Source organism: Pleurodeles waltl, chromosome 1_1 (genome assembly GCF_031143425.1).
Source record: "Pleurodeles waltl isolate 20211129_DDA chromosome 1_1, aPleWal1.hap1.20221129, whole genome shotgun sequence".
In the NCBI taxonomy this organism is placed as follows: Eukaryota; Metazoa; Chordata; class Amphibia; order Caudata; family Salamandridae; genus Pleurodeles; species Pleurodeles waltl.
In genome coordinates, this window is record NC_090436.1 from 433,967,169 (window position 1) to 433,983,770 (window position 16,602).

Sequence of the window (16,602 nt, forward strand, 5' to 3'; positions counted from 1 at the left end):
AAAGAATTAAAAGCCTGATGAAATTGCAGTATTTTGCAGTGCTATGCTGATTTGATTTCAAAACAATAAAGCAATGAGTTTTCACAAGTACTGATTTTGGCCCTTTTTAAAATGGGCTTCTTCTAAATAGTTTAAGCTGCACATTATTGTTATCATAACACAACAGGATTTCAGCAGAAATAGGTTACTTACCTGTAACTGCAGTTCTCACGTGTTGGTCTATGAAATGGTCAAAAGATGCAGATGTTCTAGTCAGTTGAGGTATCAAAGGAAGAAAAAATTAAAAGAAATCAGTGGAGACTCCCATTAGGTGCAGTAGAAAAATGAGCTAAAGAGCTGTATAAGATAAATGGGCATCCATGGCTGGTTATGGACTCTTGTAGAACTTAGAGCAAACTAACAGCTTCCACACCTATTCAAAACTTAAAGTGATATGCTACATCACTGACTCATAATACCAGGGAAGGAAAACATTTTCAGGTCCATTAGGTTGAACATCTAGAACGTACAATTTAGCCCCGTAACAGAATGACTCTTTATTCCACACCTGCTGATAAACTTTACCTAAGTTTCTCCATCTCAACTAAGGGCATAATGAGACTATAAAGAAGATGTGATGGGAGTGCTTCTATTAGCAAATGTACATAAATCAATTCTGTGAATACAATTAAGTTATTCACAATAATTTAGCATTGATAGCTTTAAGCAATCCCTATGTATTTTCAATATTTCTGCTCTCTGTCTGAAAAACCTTGAGAATATTTATAGTGCAAAAATTTATACTTGATTTTGATAAGCCATGAATTAGGGCTTGTTTTCATGGAATAAGTAAGACATCTTTACTCCCAGCAGCCACTGTCCTGCTGATCCAGTCCCTCAACTCATAACTACCATTTTAGTTAGGAAAGAATATGTACAATTATGTATGCCAACATCAACCTCTTGGTGGGTGTGAAGGTTGCGTAGGGTAGGACGGATATGAAGAGAAATATTTATACCAATGCTGGTGAACTAAATTTAAATGTAAGTAATTCAATGTTCTATAGAAGATGATTATTGAAATATGCTCAAGGCTTAAATACAGTAACAAGGAGTAAGAGCTGTATGCAGGTAAAAGAGTTTGAGTTTTAGTGTCATACCTGGTATTACGTTTGAGAGAGTAGAAGTGGCAGAAATCTTTCAATGATCTCTATGTTGTTGTCTTGGAGAGTTCAGCAAATTGAGTGCTTCCTAGAGCAGCTGCAGTTTACTCCTGTTGAGTTGTGGATTGTATTGTATTTCAGTAGCATAAGTGAACAGAGTTATGTTCTGCTGATGGAGGTCTCATTTACCAAGCTCTCAAGAGTCAGTGCTGGGTCATGAAGGCTAGATCCCCTGAGGAAGATCTATGGAGCCTAACCACCAGACACCAGTGAGGAGTCCACAGGTAGATACTGTATCCACCAGAAAAAGCATTACCAAAGGCCTTCCAAATATCAGCAACAGGAACACCTCTAGCCAAGGTCGATGTAGCAGCCTTAGCTCTGGTCAAATGAGCTCTTATACCCTCGGGTGGTTCTTTCTTTGCCAAAGCATAACATTTTTATGCAAAGAATGACCCACTCTGACAATGTTCTTTTGTGGACGGCTTTGCCCTTCATCTTGCCTACGTAGTCGATGAACAGCTGATCGTCCGTTCTAAATTTGCTCATCCTGTCCATGGAGAAGCACAATGCTCTCTTTGGATCCAGACGATGCAGCCTTTCCTCCTCCTTTGAGGGTTGGGGAGGAGGGTAAATGGTCGGAAGTGACTGCCCTAATAAAGAAGAGGTCACTACTTTTGGCAGGAAAGATGCTCTGGTTCTCAGAACCACCTTATTGGCATGAAAAGTGGCAAACGGGGCTTGCAGCTCGCTAACCCGTCTAGTCAACATGACTGCCACTAGAAAAACAGTCTTTGTCATAAGGAGCCTCAACGGGCAACTATGTAAAGGCTCAAATGGTGTACCCATCAGGTATGTTAAACCCAAATTTAAATCCCACTGAGGCATGATGAACGGAGTGGGGGGGATACATATTAGTCAAACCCTTAAGAAACCTTAAAACTATAGGGAACTTAAACAATGATGGTTGGTCAGCCAAAAAAATAAATGCCGACAGTGCAGACAAATAACCCTTTCACTGTCGCAGCTGCACAACCATTTTGTGCTAAAGAAAGTACACATTTCAAAAGGATAAGTGGCCCTTTGAAGGGTCAACATGCCATTCTTCACACCATTTGAAAAACTTGGCCCATCTATCAGCATAGACAGCTTGGTGGAGTGTCGCCTGATCAATAAAATAACATCAGCAGGAAAAGAAAAGGAATTCAGGCCGCCCTGTTCAATCTCCAGTCATGTACGTGCAGGCTCTGGAGGTGGGGGTGTGGAGCCTGCCCCTGCGAGTGTGAGAAGAGGTCTGCCCTGTGAGGGAGACTGAGTGGAGGGCACAGAGAGAGCTGACTGAGATCAGTATACCACACCTTTCTTGGCCAATCCGGGGCTATTAATATGACTTGGGCCCGGTCTAGGTGAATCTTCCTCAGGACCTGAGAAATCAAAGGTATGCAGGGGGAAACACGTAAAGCAAATGGCTGCTCCAGTCCAACTGAAAAGTGTCCTCTAGCACTCCCTGCATCAGATAATGGAGGCTGCAGAACTACGGGCAGTTTGCATTCTCGCGAGTGGGAACAGGTCTATCTGAGTTGTCCCCCATAAGTTGAAGACATAAAGAAAATACCTCTGGAAAGTGGTTGGTTGAAAAGTGCCGGCTGAGACTGCCTGCATGAACTTTGAGAACTCCGGCCAAAGGGTTTGCTACTATGCAAATCTGATGGTTCTGAGTTGTAGAGCCTCTCTGCAGAGAAGATACGACCCTACTCCTCCCTGCTTTTTGATGTACCAGTAGTGTTGTCCGTCAAGACTTGTACCAACTGACCTCAAATGGAAGGGAGGAAGGCCCTGAGAGCCAGACTTATCACCCGCAATTACAACAGACTGATGTAAACATCTGTTCTTCCGGAGACCAAAGTCTCGATCTCTAGATCCCCCAGATGGGCTCAACCCCTATAGTGGAAACATCCGTTAACACTGTGGTCACCGGAGGTGGTGGGGAAAATGGCCTCCCTTGTATAAGGTACCCGTCCACAGTTCACCACTGAAGATCAACTGCAGTGTCCCTGGAGATACCTACTGACTCCTTGAGATCTCCATTGTGTTGAAACCACTGCTTGTGGAGGCACCGCTTGATAGTCCTCATGTGCCAACTTGCGTGAGTGACCAACAGAATACAGGGAGCTAACTGACTGAGCAGGCGTAGGACCTTATGGACTGGAACAACCGCTCTATCCTGAAACATCGGAATCAGAGCCTGAATGTCTTGAATCCTCTGAGGAGAAGGGTAGGCATGATTCATTTCTGTATCCAGTACTGCCCCCCATGAACAGGATGTGCTGAGAGGGCTCCAGGTGAGTCTTGGGCACGTTTAACAAAAAGCCCAGGTTGAACAACAACTGGGTTGTCAATTGAAAATGGTGCAGCACCAACTTTGGACATTTGGCTTTGAGCAGCCTATCATCCAGGTAAGGGAATACAGGCATTTCCCCCCCCCTTCTGTGATGCGCTGCAACCACTGCCATCGCCTTTTTGAAGAACAGAGGTGCAGAAATAAGTCCAAACGGAAGGACCGCAAACTGGTTGTGTTGTGTCTTCACCATGAACCGGAGGTACTTCCCGTCAGACTGCAGAATACGGATGTGAAAATATGCATCGTGCAAGTCGATGGAAACCATCCAGTCTTCTTTCTTCAGCGCAAGAAAAACCTGAGCTAGGGTCAGCATTTTGAATTTTTTCTGTTTGAGTAATGAATTCAAAATCCCTAGTTCCCAGATTGGACGTAAACTCCTGTTCTTTTTGGGATCAGGAAATAGCTCAAATAACACCCGTGACTCTTTTCCTGCTACTGCACCCTTTAAAAGAAGGGCTCAGACTTCCTGCTGGAGCAAAAGTAGATGGTCTTGCGAACAATAAGTGTGTTGAAGCAGAAGGGGGGGGAGTCTTGGAAGGGTAGGGCATATCCATTTTCGACAAAGCCCAACACCAAATTGTATGATGTTATGGACATCCATTGTTGTTGAAAATGAGTCAGCTGCCCTCCCACAGGCAAAGCATGCTGTAAGGTGAAGGAACTAGGGCTGCTTTCCAGCATTATTCATCAGGGAGGTAGAAGAGGAGATGGAGGAGGGCTGATGGGCTGCACCTCTCTGTCTCGCTCTGTCACGCCCTCTGTAAGCACTATACAGGGGGTTGGATGATTGCTGCTGCTGTTGTCTCCTGAAAGGAGTAACTTCTTCCAAATCCTCCAAATCTATGCAGCGGTTTGTAGGTTGAGGTGAGGGACTGAAGACCCAACAATTTAGTAGTGGCTTTACTCTCCTTAAACCTTTCTAAGGTCGAATCCGCCTTTGCACCAAACAGCTTGAAACCGTCAAAGGGTTAATCCATCAGGGTATTCTGAACATCGGTGGAAAAACCAGAACCCCCTAACAAGGCATGCCTTCTCGTGGTGACTGATGTTCCCATCGCCTTGGCTACTAATTTGCCCGTATCCAGACATAACTGAATGAATTGCTTATCCACAGCCTGACTGTCATTTAACAGTTCCAAAAAAGGTGCCTGCAAGTCATCTGGTAGCTTCGGTAGGACACAACGTCCATGAGGCCATGTATATAACAAACCATCAAACAAAAGGCATTCACTGATTTTAGTGCCATACTACCATACGAAAAGATCTTTTTCGCAGTCTGTTCCATCCTTTTGGACTCCCTTCCAGCCAGGGCAGATAGAAAGGAACAAGACATTCACTTTGGAGAGCATGAGGCCTGCATCACCAAACTCTCCGGCATCGGATGACGACTCAGGAACTCACGGTCACCCGGTGCAGTCTTATACCTCCTAGCGGTTGCTCTTGACACCGCTGGGTCTGACATAAGCTTTTGCCAAATTTCCAAAACTGCCTCTGTCAAAGCCTTGTTAAATGGCAGCAAAGGCTCTGATGACACCGAAGAGTGAAAAACGTCTGTCAATAAATTTGATTTCATCTTTATTGCTGGGAGAGACAAGTCCAACATTTCAGCCGCTTTTCTAATGACTGAGTGGTAAGAAGTCACTTCAGGTGAAGGTAACCTCCATGGAGATAACAACTCTCACTCCGGAGAAGTATCCAAACCACCAGCGACCTCTACTCCCTCAAATGCATGACTTGGGAAAATAATCTCTCCTTCCTCAGAGTCCAGATAAGGATGTGAGGCAAGATACTGTTGCTCCTCCAACTGCCTCAGAGCTTCCTTCCTGGACCCGAGCCTCAACTCCATCAACAGCATCAGAAGAGTATATAGGGCGTTGGCACCTGCACCAGTGACTTGGGTTCTGGTGATGCAGGACAAAAAACTCGTGAGATGCAAAGTCGGCTGAGACCCCTCCGATGTCAGAGCAGGCACTACTAGCGTTGATGATTCTTTCCGAGTATCAGTCGGCGAAGGAGTCATTTTCCTCAATGCTGGCGAAGATCAGGGTAACTGGGCCATTGTTAAGAAAGGCAGGAATGGAGCCTGATGGTACAGTGCAGAGAACTCGCCGAAAGAGAAGGGCATTGGACCGCTGAGGCCAGCCGGTGCACGGAGTGGGTCATGGTCCTGCCAAAGATGCCATACATGGCAATAAAAAAATGCGACTATCTACTCTAGGAGCTGGAAAGGTCGGAAAGTCTTGCTCCTGCTGTTGAGGCTGAGAAGGGTCTGGCATTATTGGTACAACCTCTGACTCCAGATCCGGGGAAGTTACTGGGAAAAACTGCTGCACTGGCGTCTCCGGAATCTCCACCAACGACCGCGCCTATGAACCTTCGGGTGACTTCGGAGAAGGTGAACGCCACTGTGGAGTCACATCTCTAGATGACCAGTGCCATGGGCTATGGCACCTCCTCTTTTTATGCTCCTTTCTGGACGACCTTGAGGAACAATGAGACGGTGACTCTGATCAAGGTTGAAACCTTCTGCGACCTGTTTCTCCTTCTTTGCCTTCGCCAGGAAAAGCTTGGCTTCGCTTTTCTTTAAGGCCTTAGGATTCATGCTCTCACAGGAGGGACGCTCCCCGACGTTGTCGTCATAGCTCAAGCACCAAAGGCAAACCACAGACGGATCTGTCACAGACATGTGACCCCCGCATTCTCTAAATGGCCTAAAGACTTATTTCTTAGGGGGAGACCTTGTCATTAGAATAACAAAAATAATGTATATTCCCTTTAATACAGAGCATCTCCAATGGAGCTAAGGAAAACTGTAACGCTTTGAAGGCACAGAAAAAAGGGAACTGACGCCAGCACGCCGGCAAGGACTTCTCATGGCTCTGATGAAGTCAGACAGGGTCGTCTGCGGAGCCGTTCCATTGTGACGTACTTTTCGATATGGAGAGCTATGGAAAAAATTTCCGCGAATTCTGCACACTGGGATATTCAAAAGATGAGGAATTCACAGGTATATGTATCCATCAGAAATATTTACTTGTGGACACATGAACATCACTTGAAAAGATTTGAGATCACATCCAGATAAAGGATGCACTTGTGAAAAGTACTGTTGAAGCCTAAAGCTTGGAAAACTAATAAAATGTCTGTTAAAATGAGCAGATGTACTTGTGAAAAGCCTGCTGAATGCATTCACCTAAACACTGCTCTCTTATGTCAAGTGAGCAACAAGATTAGAGATCTCTCTCAAAGCCATGGTATTACTGCTTCCCGGCACAAAACCACTTAGCCTACCATCACCCATCTGTTGATATAGTGTATGGCAATAATATAGTTAGTCGACAGCATTGTATACCATTAACCAACGCCTTTTTTGCCCAGCTTCAAGGCTTACTAATTTGCTTGGTTTGGGCTGAACGGTGACCACGGATTAAGTGGGCAACCATGGTTATACCATATGACAGGGGTTGGTATGGAGTACCCGATTTTCAAATTCACGATCTTGCTGGCCAAGCCCAATTTGCTGCACATTGGTTTACATATCGATGCCAGGGAGTCTCACCTCGTGCCTGAGAAAGATAATGCTGATCCCATGTCTTTATCTTTCCGCCTTCCACAAGCCATTAAGCGTGACCCGGTGACATGCAGACACTCTCCTCTACATGCTGGGCTTGGCAAAAACGTGACTGATTGCTAGGGACAGCCCTCTTATACTCTCCTTCACTCCCGTTAGTCAATAACCCTTGGATCCCACCTACCCAGGAACGAGTGGATCAACGCACCCTTCTGAAATTTAATATCACTATGATTGGCAACTTCTTGTCTGATGCACACTTGGGACCCTATTTTTGACAAAGCTACTCCAATGGATCACTTTTTCCTTGTCCGGATGCACACCGCTCTTAGATCATGTATTCCCTCTAATCCTCTGGCCCCTGATGACTTTGCCCCATTCTTCAGTGGAAGTTCCTTTTAGCCATGACCGGGTCGTCGGTGAGGGAAATGATGAGTTGTGTGTCATCGCAATATGACACAATGTTCATACCGCTGTGCCACTGATTTCTATGTCGTGGAGTCGGGTGCGCAGAGTGCTGTGGGAGACCATGTTGAATGCTGCTGAGAGGTCAAGGAGTAGGAGTGCTGCGGTGTGGCCACGGTCTAGGAGTAATCTGATGTTGTCGGTGGCTGCCAGGAGGGCTGTCTCTGTGCTGTGGTTGCCGGACTGGCAACTATCCAGGGAGTTGTTGACCTCAATGAAATTCCGTAGCTGTACGTTGATTGCTTTCTCCAGTACTTTGGCGGGGTAGGTTAGCAGCGTCATAAACTACTCCACTTTACGTTTCTGCACCGGGCATATGTTACCCCAGCAAACTTGCAAAACTTGATGCCCACCAAACAATCTAGCTGCCCCAAATATGGTAGGACTGACGCGGACTTTGCCAACATGACCTGGATTTGTCCCCCTATTCACCAATATTGGGGCAATATCTTTACACACCTCTCACTGATGACAGAAGTCAACTTAGACCGTGTCCCTCTGATGGCACTGCTGGGGTATGTGGCAGATACACCTCTGTTGATAGGTAGATACACAGCAATCGACCTGCTACTAGCCAAACGTGAAATGACCCTCTGCTGGGGCAGAGGCAGGCAGCCTACCATAAAGGCATGGAGAAACAGTATGATCTGCTGTGACACTACCAGCGAAATCTATGCTATACTACAGCTCCCCACATTGAGACCTAAAGATATATGGCGACCTCTGTGAGATCACCTTTTAACTCACCCACCTGATTCACAGACTGCACCACTGGCCTACTCAACTCATTCTTAAATTGTGTCAATGGGTCTATTCCTGACCATCACCCATGTGCTTTATGTACCTTCCCTAACCCTTCATTGTCAAATACGTGGGCTCACGTACTTCCTAATGTACAATCTTGTTGATGGACACTGCTGTGATGCCTCTACTTACTACTGTTGTCATAATCATTAATCATATGGAATGTACGAGTGTTAAATGTCACTGTTGTTCTCATGTTTGGTTTTGAAAATCAATAAATACAGTCTAAAAAAAATAGTAAACAGCAATATAAGCATGCCTTGTACTCAAAGGACAACATTCATGAACCATAATCTCATCATTGAGCTCTGACAAATTAAGTGAAGTCTAAACAAAGGCCACTAACAATCAGACTCCCCAAAAGTACATCATACCCTTTACAATAGGAATGTGTTACTGCCTGAACCTAAAGTTAATTCAGATCAATAAAATACTGCCTTCTATGGGCTCTTGTCCATCAGATTCTGGCAAAGATCCTGCCATCTGCTATCAACCACTTTGTCCTCATTGACGACTATTATGAAGTCATCTGCAGTCATGGCTGAAGTACCAAAAATATCAGGACCCAATGAGATCTACCAACCTCTGAAAATGAACCACCTTAATCATCCTTTCCAGTGCAAACAAAGAAACCATTTTCTTTACAGTCAGGAGCTGCTTAACACGCTTAATAAGAATCAACAATTACACTCTCCCCACACCCCAATAAACTAAAATCCCAACCTGCAATTTAGTTATTTAAAAGATAAAGACTTGGCAAACTGAACAGTATTTTTATCCATTACAATCAACTTTCACCCTTCAATAACTGAGCGGGCATTTTTCAATTTGCTTGCCCCCTCAAAAAGAATGTCCAGATTTACCTTGTATTTGTGTTTTTGGAAGATGATGCTGTCATTTCTAAGAGGTCAGAAGGTTTGTTCTTCCGATCAGAGACATTTCTTTTTTCTGCACTTGAAACTATCACGTGGCGTTTGCTTGCCACAATTCCTTCTTCGCAATGCATTTTGGATATTCTCCTTGAATGGTTTGCAGACAAAGGGTCATTGAGCTCCAGTGAGGAAAAACGACTACCTGCAGGATAAAATGGAAAATGTTTCTTATTTTTTTTAAATACATAACTAGCAGGCTACGAGCCACAGAAATTACAGAAGTATTTAAAAAGTAGTTTTTACAACAGGTATGAAGACTATAAACTCTTACATTGTTATATCGACATGCTCTTGTTCACAATCCTGATTTAAAAATTATAATTAAAATTAAATCTACTTACCAGCATTGTTTGGAGTAATAGGTGATCCTTGAGGCATTGTCTACATTAAAAACAAAAAAAATAAGATTTTGGATAATGTAATATAAAAAACAAAAAAAATTAAAACACTTTTTATGGTACGCAGACCTCGAGGTCAGTAACAATCTGGCGGTATTATACTATACTTTGGCAATAAGCATGAAGAGATAGGTAAACAGAAGCAACAAGCTGTACTACTAGCAATGACCATTTGAAATCCAGGCTGACTGTGCTTTTGCATTCCCAACATAAACCCCTTTCAATTGGCCAAATACTTCCTTCCAAGCTGACAACACTCTTGCTGCCCTACTACCCTTGTTGTGCCCATCTTTGACTTGGAATCTGTCTGCCACTGCGCTCCTGTGGCAAATGCTAGGCTGTAAACCAAAATAATTTAAAAGCTAAATATATATAGCCCATTCCATACATTTAGATTCACTGATCTATTTATAAAATCTGTTAATCACAAAATACAGAACATAAACCTAAACAGTCTCTTCAAACTTTACAAACCATTTACTAAAAAAAAAGAAAACTTGTAAGTGAAAGTAAATGGTCCAATTTAATTCACAAAATATTAACGAGCTTAAGAATGCCCATGCTTGTATTTAACTTATTAAGCTAGAGCCTATAATGCTCAAATTGCATTTCATGGCAAGTGACCATCGGTATGAGTAAACACTGGCATGCTGGTTATTTTGCACATAAACCATGGCACCATAACTGTGGCATCTTGCAGCACTCGAACTTCTGCCACAGCTTATCGGGGATGTATTTATTTTAAACACATGATAAAAACGATATATACTAATGATGCCAATTACAGTACACATTTAACTCTAGATAGGTTTGTCAATTACAAACATGACACTCTTCCGATACATATGCCCTCCCTAATGGTGAGCCTCTGTTAAGAAAAAGAAAAAGAAAAAGAAAAAAAAAGAAAAATAATATACAATTAATTCCCCATCCTTAGGACCAAATCACAGGTCCTCCCAACAGTAGTATCCCAGTTTAATCTCAATCAAACCACTGAGCTCCTGGTTTACCTTCCACAGCCAGCCTCTGTGACAGCGAAGGCTCTTAATGCTAAGCATACTAAGCATAGGACCAGGCCCTTTAGTAAAACTCAGTAACTCTTTGCCACTTTCACCAAGGCACAGAAAGAACACACATTTACCAAAGAGAGTATAGCTAGATGGATTATCAAGTGTATCTAAACTTGCAACATTAAGGTAAAAAGACAAGTTCCTGGTATATGTAGCCGTAGAAACACATGCTGTGCATATTCCTTCCATCTAGTGTTGGGTTCGGACATTTGTAACTTGTTTCTCTTTGAAGGAGTCTCTTGAGTCATGAGGAATAGTGACTCCCCTTATGACTAGTAATGCCCATGGGCATTAGCTCTACTGTTAGACTGTTTTCCGTACACTGGGTGAGGATGTCCGTGAAGCATAGAACAGGAATGGTGTAAAATCATGCAAAGGCTTCCTGGGAGGTGGCTGGGCACATGTAAATCTACAGCACTACTTGCCACAAACAGACGCTTACTTGGAAAGTAACGTATTCTGCACGTACCATGCACAGGTGTAGATACATATGCTCTGCATAGACTGTAAAGCAGTACTCCGCTAAGGGGTGGCTAGCTAGAGGATGTTAGGAAGACTGAAAATGAGTTCACAGAAGAGCTTGGCCACCCTTTGCTTGTTGGTGCGCTAAGACATCCACAGAGTAAATTGTGGTGAACGTGCATGGAGTGGACAATGTAGCTGCTTTACAGATGTCAGCTATGGGAATTTTGCCCATGAAAGCCATAGTAGCCCCCTTCTTGCGAGTGTAGTCTGGGCAGCGCGGGTAAGGAAAATGTTTATTACCTTGTAAACATCTGTTTGTGGCATGTACTACTGCAGAATCACATTCTGTGCATACTCCTGCCATCTAGTGTTGGGCTCAGACTTGTGCAACTTGCTTTTCTTTGAACAAGTCTTCGAGTCACGAGGTATGGGGACTCTAACTATTACTGGTAATGCACATGGGCACTGACTCCACTGTTAGATTGTTTTATCTGCATGGAGGGTGAGGATAGGAAAGAAGCGTAGAGACACAGAATAAGATGCAATGAATGAAAAAAAAGGGCCTCTGCAACTAAAAAGGTTCCAAAGAGGAGGGTAGGCCCATGTGAATCTACAGCACTACATGCCACAAACAGATGCTTACAGAGTAACATTTTCCATTTGTGGCATGTATATCTGTAGACAGACCAGCTGTGCATAGACTGTAAAGCAGTTCACCCCTAAATGGTGACTAGCCAGAGACTGTTGTAGATGACCAACAGAGTGTAAGGAGAACTACAAGCCAATGTTAGCTTGCCAGCAATGCTTGGTGAAAGTGTGTGGACGAGACCAGGTAGCTGCTTTGCAGATGTCAGCTATAGGGATGTTGCCTAAGAAAGCCACAGTGGCTCCCTTTTTTGCAAGTAGATTGAGGTTGGGAAGGACAGCCAAGGATCATTTGGCTTTAGCATAAAGGGTCTGTATACATTTGACCAATCCATGTGATACTCCCGCTTTATGGAGAGCATGGTCTTAACGCAGGGTTGGAAAAAAAGACTTAGGGCCCGATTACAAGTCTGGCGGTCTGAAGACTGCCACACTCGCAGTGGAGGTCGGACTGCCGCAGCTGTGAGGGTCTGACCGTCATATTACAAGACTGGCAGTCGGTGCCACAAAAAGACTGCTGTCTTCCACCAGGATCTCTGATCCCGATGGGATGCCAGCGGTCGTGGTTGTAATCAGCTGATTAAAACAATGTTTTCCGCTAACCTTTTCATGGCAGTTCAACCGCCATGAAAAGGCTAGCGGAGAGCAAGTGCAGGAGCCCGCCTCCCCAGCAGTGTCGGAATGCATACTGTCTGCTATGTAGTCAGTGCACATTCCGAGGGTGCTAGGGGGGGCCCCCTGTGCAATGGCATTGGATTCAACTCCATGTGGAGCCGGAGTCCAATGCCGCTGCACACTTTCCACTGGACTGACCGACGGAAACCTTGGTCAGCCCAGTGGAAAAGTAGTAATGGGGCCGGTGGGGAGACTTCCAGCTCCACTGTGGCCTCCTCACCACGAGTCTGGCGGTCGAATATTCCGACAGCCAAACTTGTAATCAGGCCCTAAGTGTTGTTGTGTCTTATGGAAGGGGTTTGTTCAGTCAGTATAATACATCATGGCCCCATCTAGTATGAGAATGCCCTCTATGCCACTCACCCTAGATGTGAGAAATACACATGCAGTTCAATAGTTCAATGCAGTTTGGCCTAAGGACGAACTGTGGGAAGCTGCCACAGTGACTTCCCTACACTAATCTACCTGGTTGAAATTGTAAGAAAGGTTCTTGAAGGGCTAGAGCCTGAAGTTCTCTGACACACCTGAGGGCCCATTAGGAAGTATCTTCCTAGTGGCCATCACCTAGGGTGGTTATGGCCAATAGGAAGATACTACTTTCTAGGAAAGGTACTGCGTAGGGCATGAGTGAAGTGGTTCGAAAGGAAGGCCCATAAGTCTGGTGAGACTTATGTTGAGATTCCACAGAGTGCAGAGACTCTTTTAAGGCCCTCCACAAAGGTCTAAATGACTGGCACACTGAAAACCGACGTGTGTTCTCTGTTCTGAATGTAGGCAGCAATGGTGGCCAAGTGATGGGTAATGGAAGAATCGGGTTGATGTGTCTGAGACCACAGTATTGCACAAACCTTTTCCATTTAGCTTAACAGCAAGGTCTTGTTGTAGGCTTGCGTGCCTCCTTGTGGATGGTCATACACTCTGGAATTAAGCTGGGGAAACCAAATTCTAAGACCTCAGGAGACAAATCGCAAGATTTAGCTACTTAGGATTTTGATGTCTGAGCGAGCCCTGGGTCTACGTGAGAAGATCTGGGTGGTTAGGCACCTTCTCATGAGGCATTAGGAATAGATTAAGGAAAGTGGTAAACCTGGACTATCTAGCAAGAGGGGTGCGACTAGGATGAGAGTTTAGGAATGTTTGCTGAAGACTATAAGCCACGAACGGAAGAAGCAGAAAAGGCATAGTCACCAACCCAAGCTTATCTCCGAAAACCTCAGAGTGCTTGATGAGAACATCCTGGATGGAATCCAATTTTACATTCACTTCCTCTACCAACGTAATGGGTTGCTCAGTGCCTGACCTAAGCACCATGATCTTTCCACCCCAAAATATTGTACCCTCTCTTGGCTACGTACACTTTTGTGTTGATGATCTTGTGCTGGTAACCAATCTTTCCAATAAAGTACCCCATCACGTCAATCTCATGACCATCAAATGCTACAGTTTTTATATCAGGAGCAAATAAAGGAAGGTCACTCCAAAGGGAATAATAATTTGTGTCAGATACTATCGTTATGGGTGACCCTGAATCCACTTTAACTTCCAGCTTAACTTCTTCTATCATGACTTCACAGATAGGATCCTTGGAACACTTAAAGCCAGACTTACAATTGGACGCATCATCAACCATCAAAACACACTTTTTGAACAGATCCAAATCACAATCATCCATTTGCCTCTCAACAAGTTGTTGTTGTTCAACTAACATCATCTTTTGTGTCTGCTTACATACTCGAGCAAAATGACCAGACTTCTTACAATTCATACACATCTTTCCTAAAGCTGGACAATTAGGGAAGTTTGCCATGTGTGATTTAGAGCCACACTTGAAACACAACAAGCTCTTGGTGTTGCTCTTTTTCAAATCCAGGGTAGTAGACATTACTGTTTTGGATTTCTGTGATACCAAACATACATCTTCAACTTGAGTCCCTCTCATTTTACCCAACTCTTTGGAGGCTAAAACAGAACGTTCGATGCCTCTAGCAATTTCTAAAGTTTCGTTGAAAGTCGGGTCTCTGCAACATAAGATCTTTTCCTGAATTTTTGAATCACAACAATTTACTACAAGTTGATCCCTGAGATACTGGTCCAAAGGACCTACGAACTTGCAAGTAGATGCTAAAACTCTAAGTTCGGCTACAAAACTGTCAATTGACTCACGCTGAAATTGCTTCCGCGTGAAGAATTTGTGTCTCTCAACAATGATGCTGAGGTCATCCTTGAAGTGATTTTCTAATCTTCTCACAGCTTCGGTGAACACGTCCCAATCACCAGTGGCAAAAGGTTGCGCTTGGGGTTGATGGTCGAAAATTCTCTGCCCCTCTGTACCAAGGCAATTGTACAAAATCGCCTTCTTACGAGCAGCAGAAAAGTTAACTTCATCTATAGCAACCAAATAACTCTCAAAAGATTTAAACCAATGTTGCCATCTTATCGTAGGGATGCAAGGTTCAGGGAGAAATGCCAACGGTAAGTTAGCTGTTTGCATCGTGAGAGTCAAAAAGGTGCGCACCAAGTAAGGCAACAGACAGCTAGGTATGAGTGTGCGGATCGCTGTACAGATCCGCTAAATCTGAAGCCGTCAAGGACAAGGTGTGAGACAGCAATCACATCAAACGCCGGTCAAAATTTGTCAAATAGACACCTGCTGTAAATAAACTGTAGGAAACATGTGTTAAACCCATTTAACACCTGAGGTAAAGTGCCATTTAAATGCCATTTGCCAGCAACCACGTATAGAGATTTACAATAACGAGTAACGGTTACAATTTGCTGGACTCTGTAGGTATCCGTAAGAAATCACAGCAGCTTAGCCTGGGTGAATCCTCGGTGAGTTGCGACTGATTTATTTTGGCAACCACAACGTGCTATAGATAAAGAAGTCTATTGCCGAGGCTGAACTTTGAGCCAAACCTTCAGCTGTGCAGATCCTTAGTAACTTCCGTGTATCTTTGACGCGCGCCAAAACACTTGAACATGTGACAGAATAGAAGATACAATTTGCGAAGTCTCCGTCTTCAACACAGATTTTTGTGTCCAAAGCCGTAAACCTTTATTCATCTGTGACTAGGTAACAGATTGCCGCATGCATCCAACCTCGCGTAAAAAGTAGACGTGGAGTCTGTTACCCGGCAACAATAACAGTGTTGTGAGCAAGTCAAACACGCGTCCAGACGCCGTAAGCCTTCATGCATCTGTAACTAGGTAATGGATTGCCGCGCGGATCCAACGTGGCTTCCGTTACCCGGCAACAATAACAGTGTTGCGAGTCAGCCAAAACAGACGGAAAACAAAGGATCAAAATGTTACCGCAATCGTATAGAGGCCAATCTCCATTCACCGGATGCCGGTAGTTTCAACGCTGGTTACAAAAATAGCAGAACAAAGGGCTGCCAGGACTTGAAGTAGAAAATGAGGTCGCGTAGGTTCGAATGGTGTTGACAAGCTCGTCGCCAAATAAATGTTGTGTTCTCAATCGAAGTAAACATGAGCCAGGAGCCTCGTTAGTCCTTGAACACGAAGTTTTATTTCCTGATCAACACCAAACGTCCTCACAGCCACGGAGTCCCAGTAAATTGTCAACCCAGCATCTGTGAGGTCATCAGAGTTCTTAGCTGTTAACATTCCATAAAGACATGCTACAAATTACAGAACCACCTATAACGAATTGATACATAGACTATAGAATTTAAAACAAAACACAACACTCTTCCTAGCAGCAGATTCTTCAGCTGAGAATATTCCCCAGATGTCTGACTGGATCTGGAAATTCTTGAGCAGTACACCCCTGTGCACAGGAAGGTGATGGCGTTCGGCTCCCCGTTGAGTGGTCCATGGTGTTAATATAGGCACCACCCAAGCGTGTTAATGTCAGTTTCTTTAAAAGACTTTCCACGCCAGAAGTGCAGAGCCTTGTAGAATGCTGACAGACTGGTGTGTATGGATAAGGCCCTGAAAAGAGTGACCCTATTCTGAAATCAGTTTGCAGAGAAGGGGAGGATGGAAGGGTCGGTAAGGAATCCGCGGCTAGA

General features: G+C 44.2%; 1 protein-coding gene across 2 annotated transcripts in view; it reads right to left on the bottom strand.

Annotated features, from left to right (window-relative positions):
* BDP1 (BDP1 general transcription factor IIIB subunit) overlaps positions 1 to 16,602 on the bottom strand; it is a 1,097,554-nt gene that overhangs the window by 95,826 nt on the left and 985,126 nt on the right. For both annotated transcript variants that reach the window (XM_069224223.1, XM_069224213.1), the window contains exons 41-42: positions 9,657 to 9,696; positions 9,247 to 9,457 (exon numbers count right to left, since the gene is read on the bottom strand). In XM_069224223.1, the coding sequence (XP_069080324.1) occupies positions 9,247 to 9,457; positions 9,657 to 9,696 (251 nt within the window). The remainder of the gene's footprint in view (positions 1 to 9,246; positions 9,458 to 9,656; positions 9,697 to 16,602) is intronic.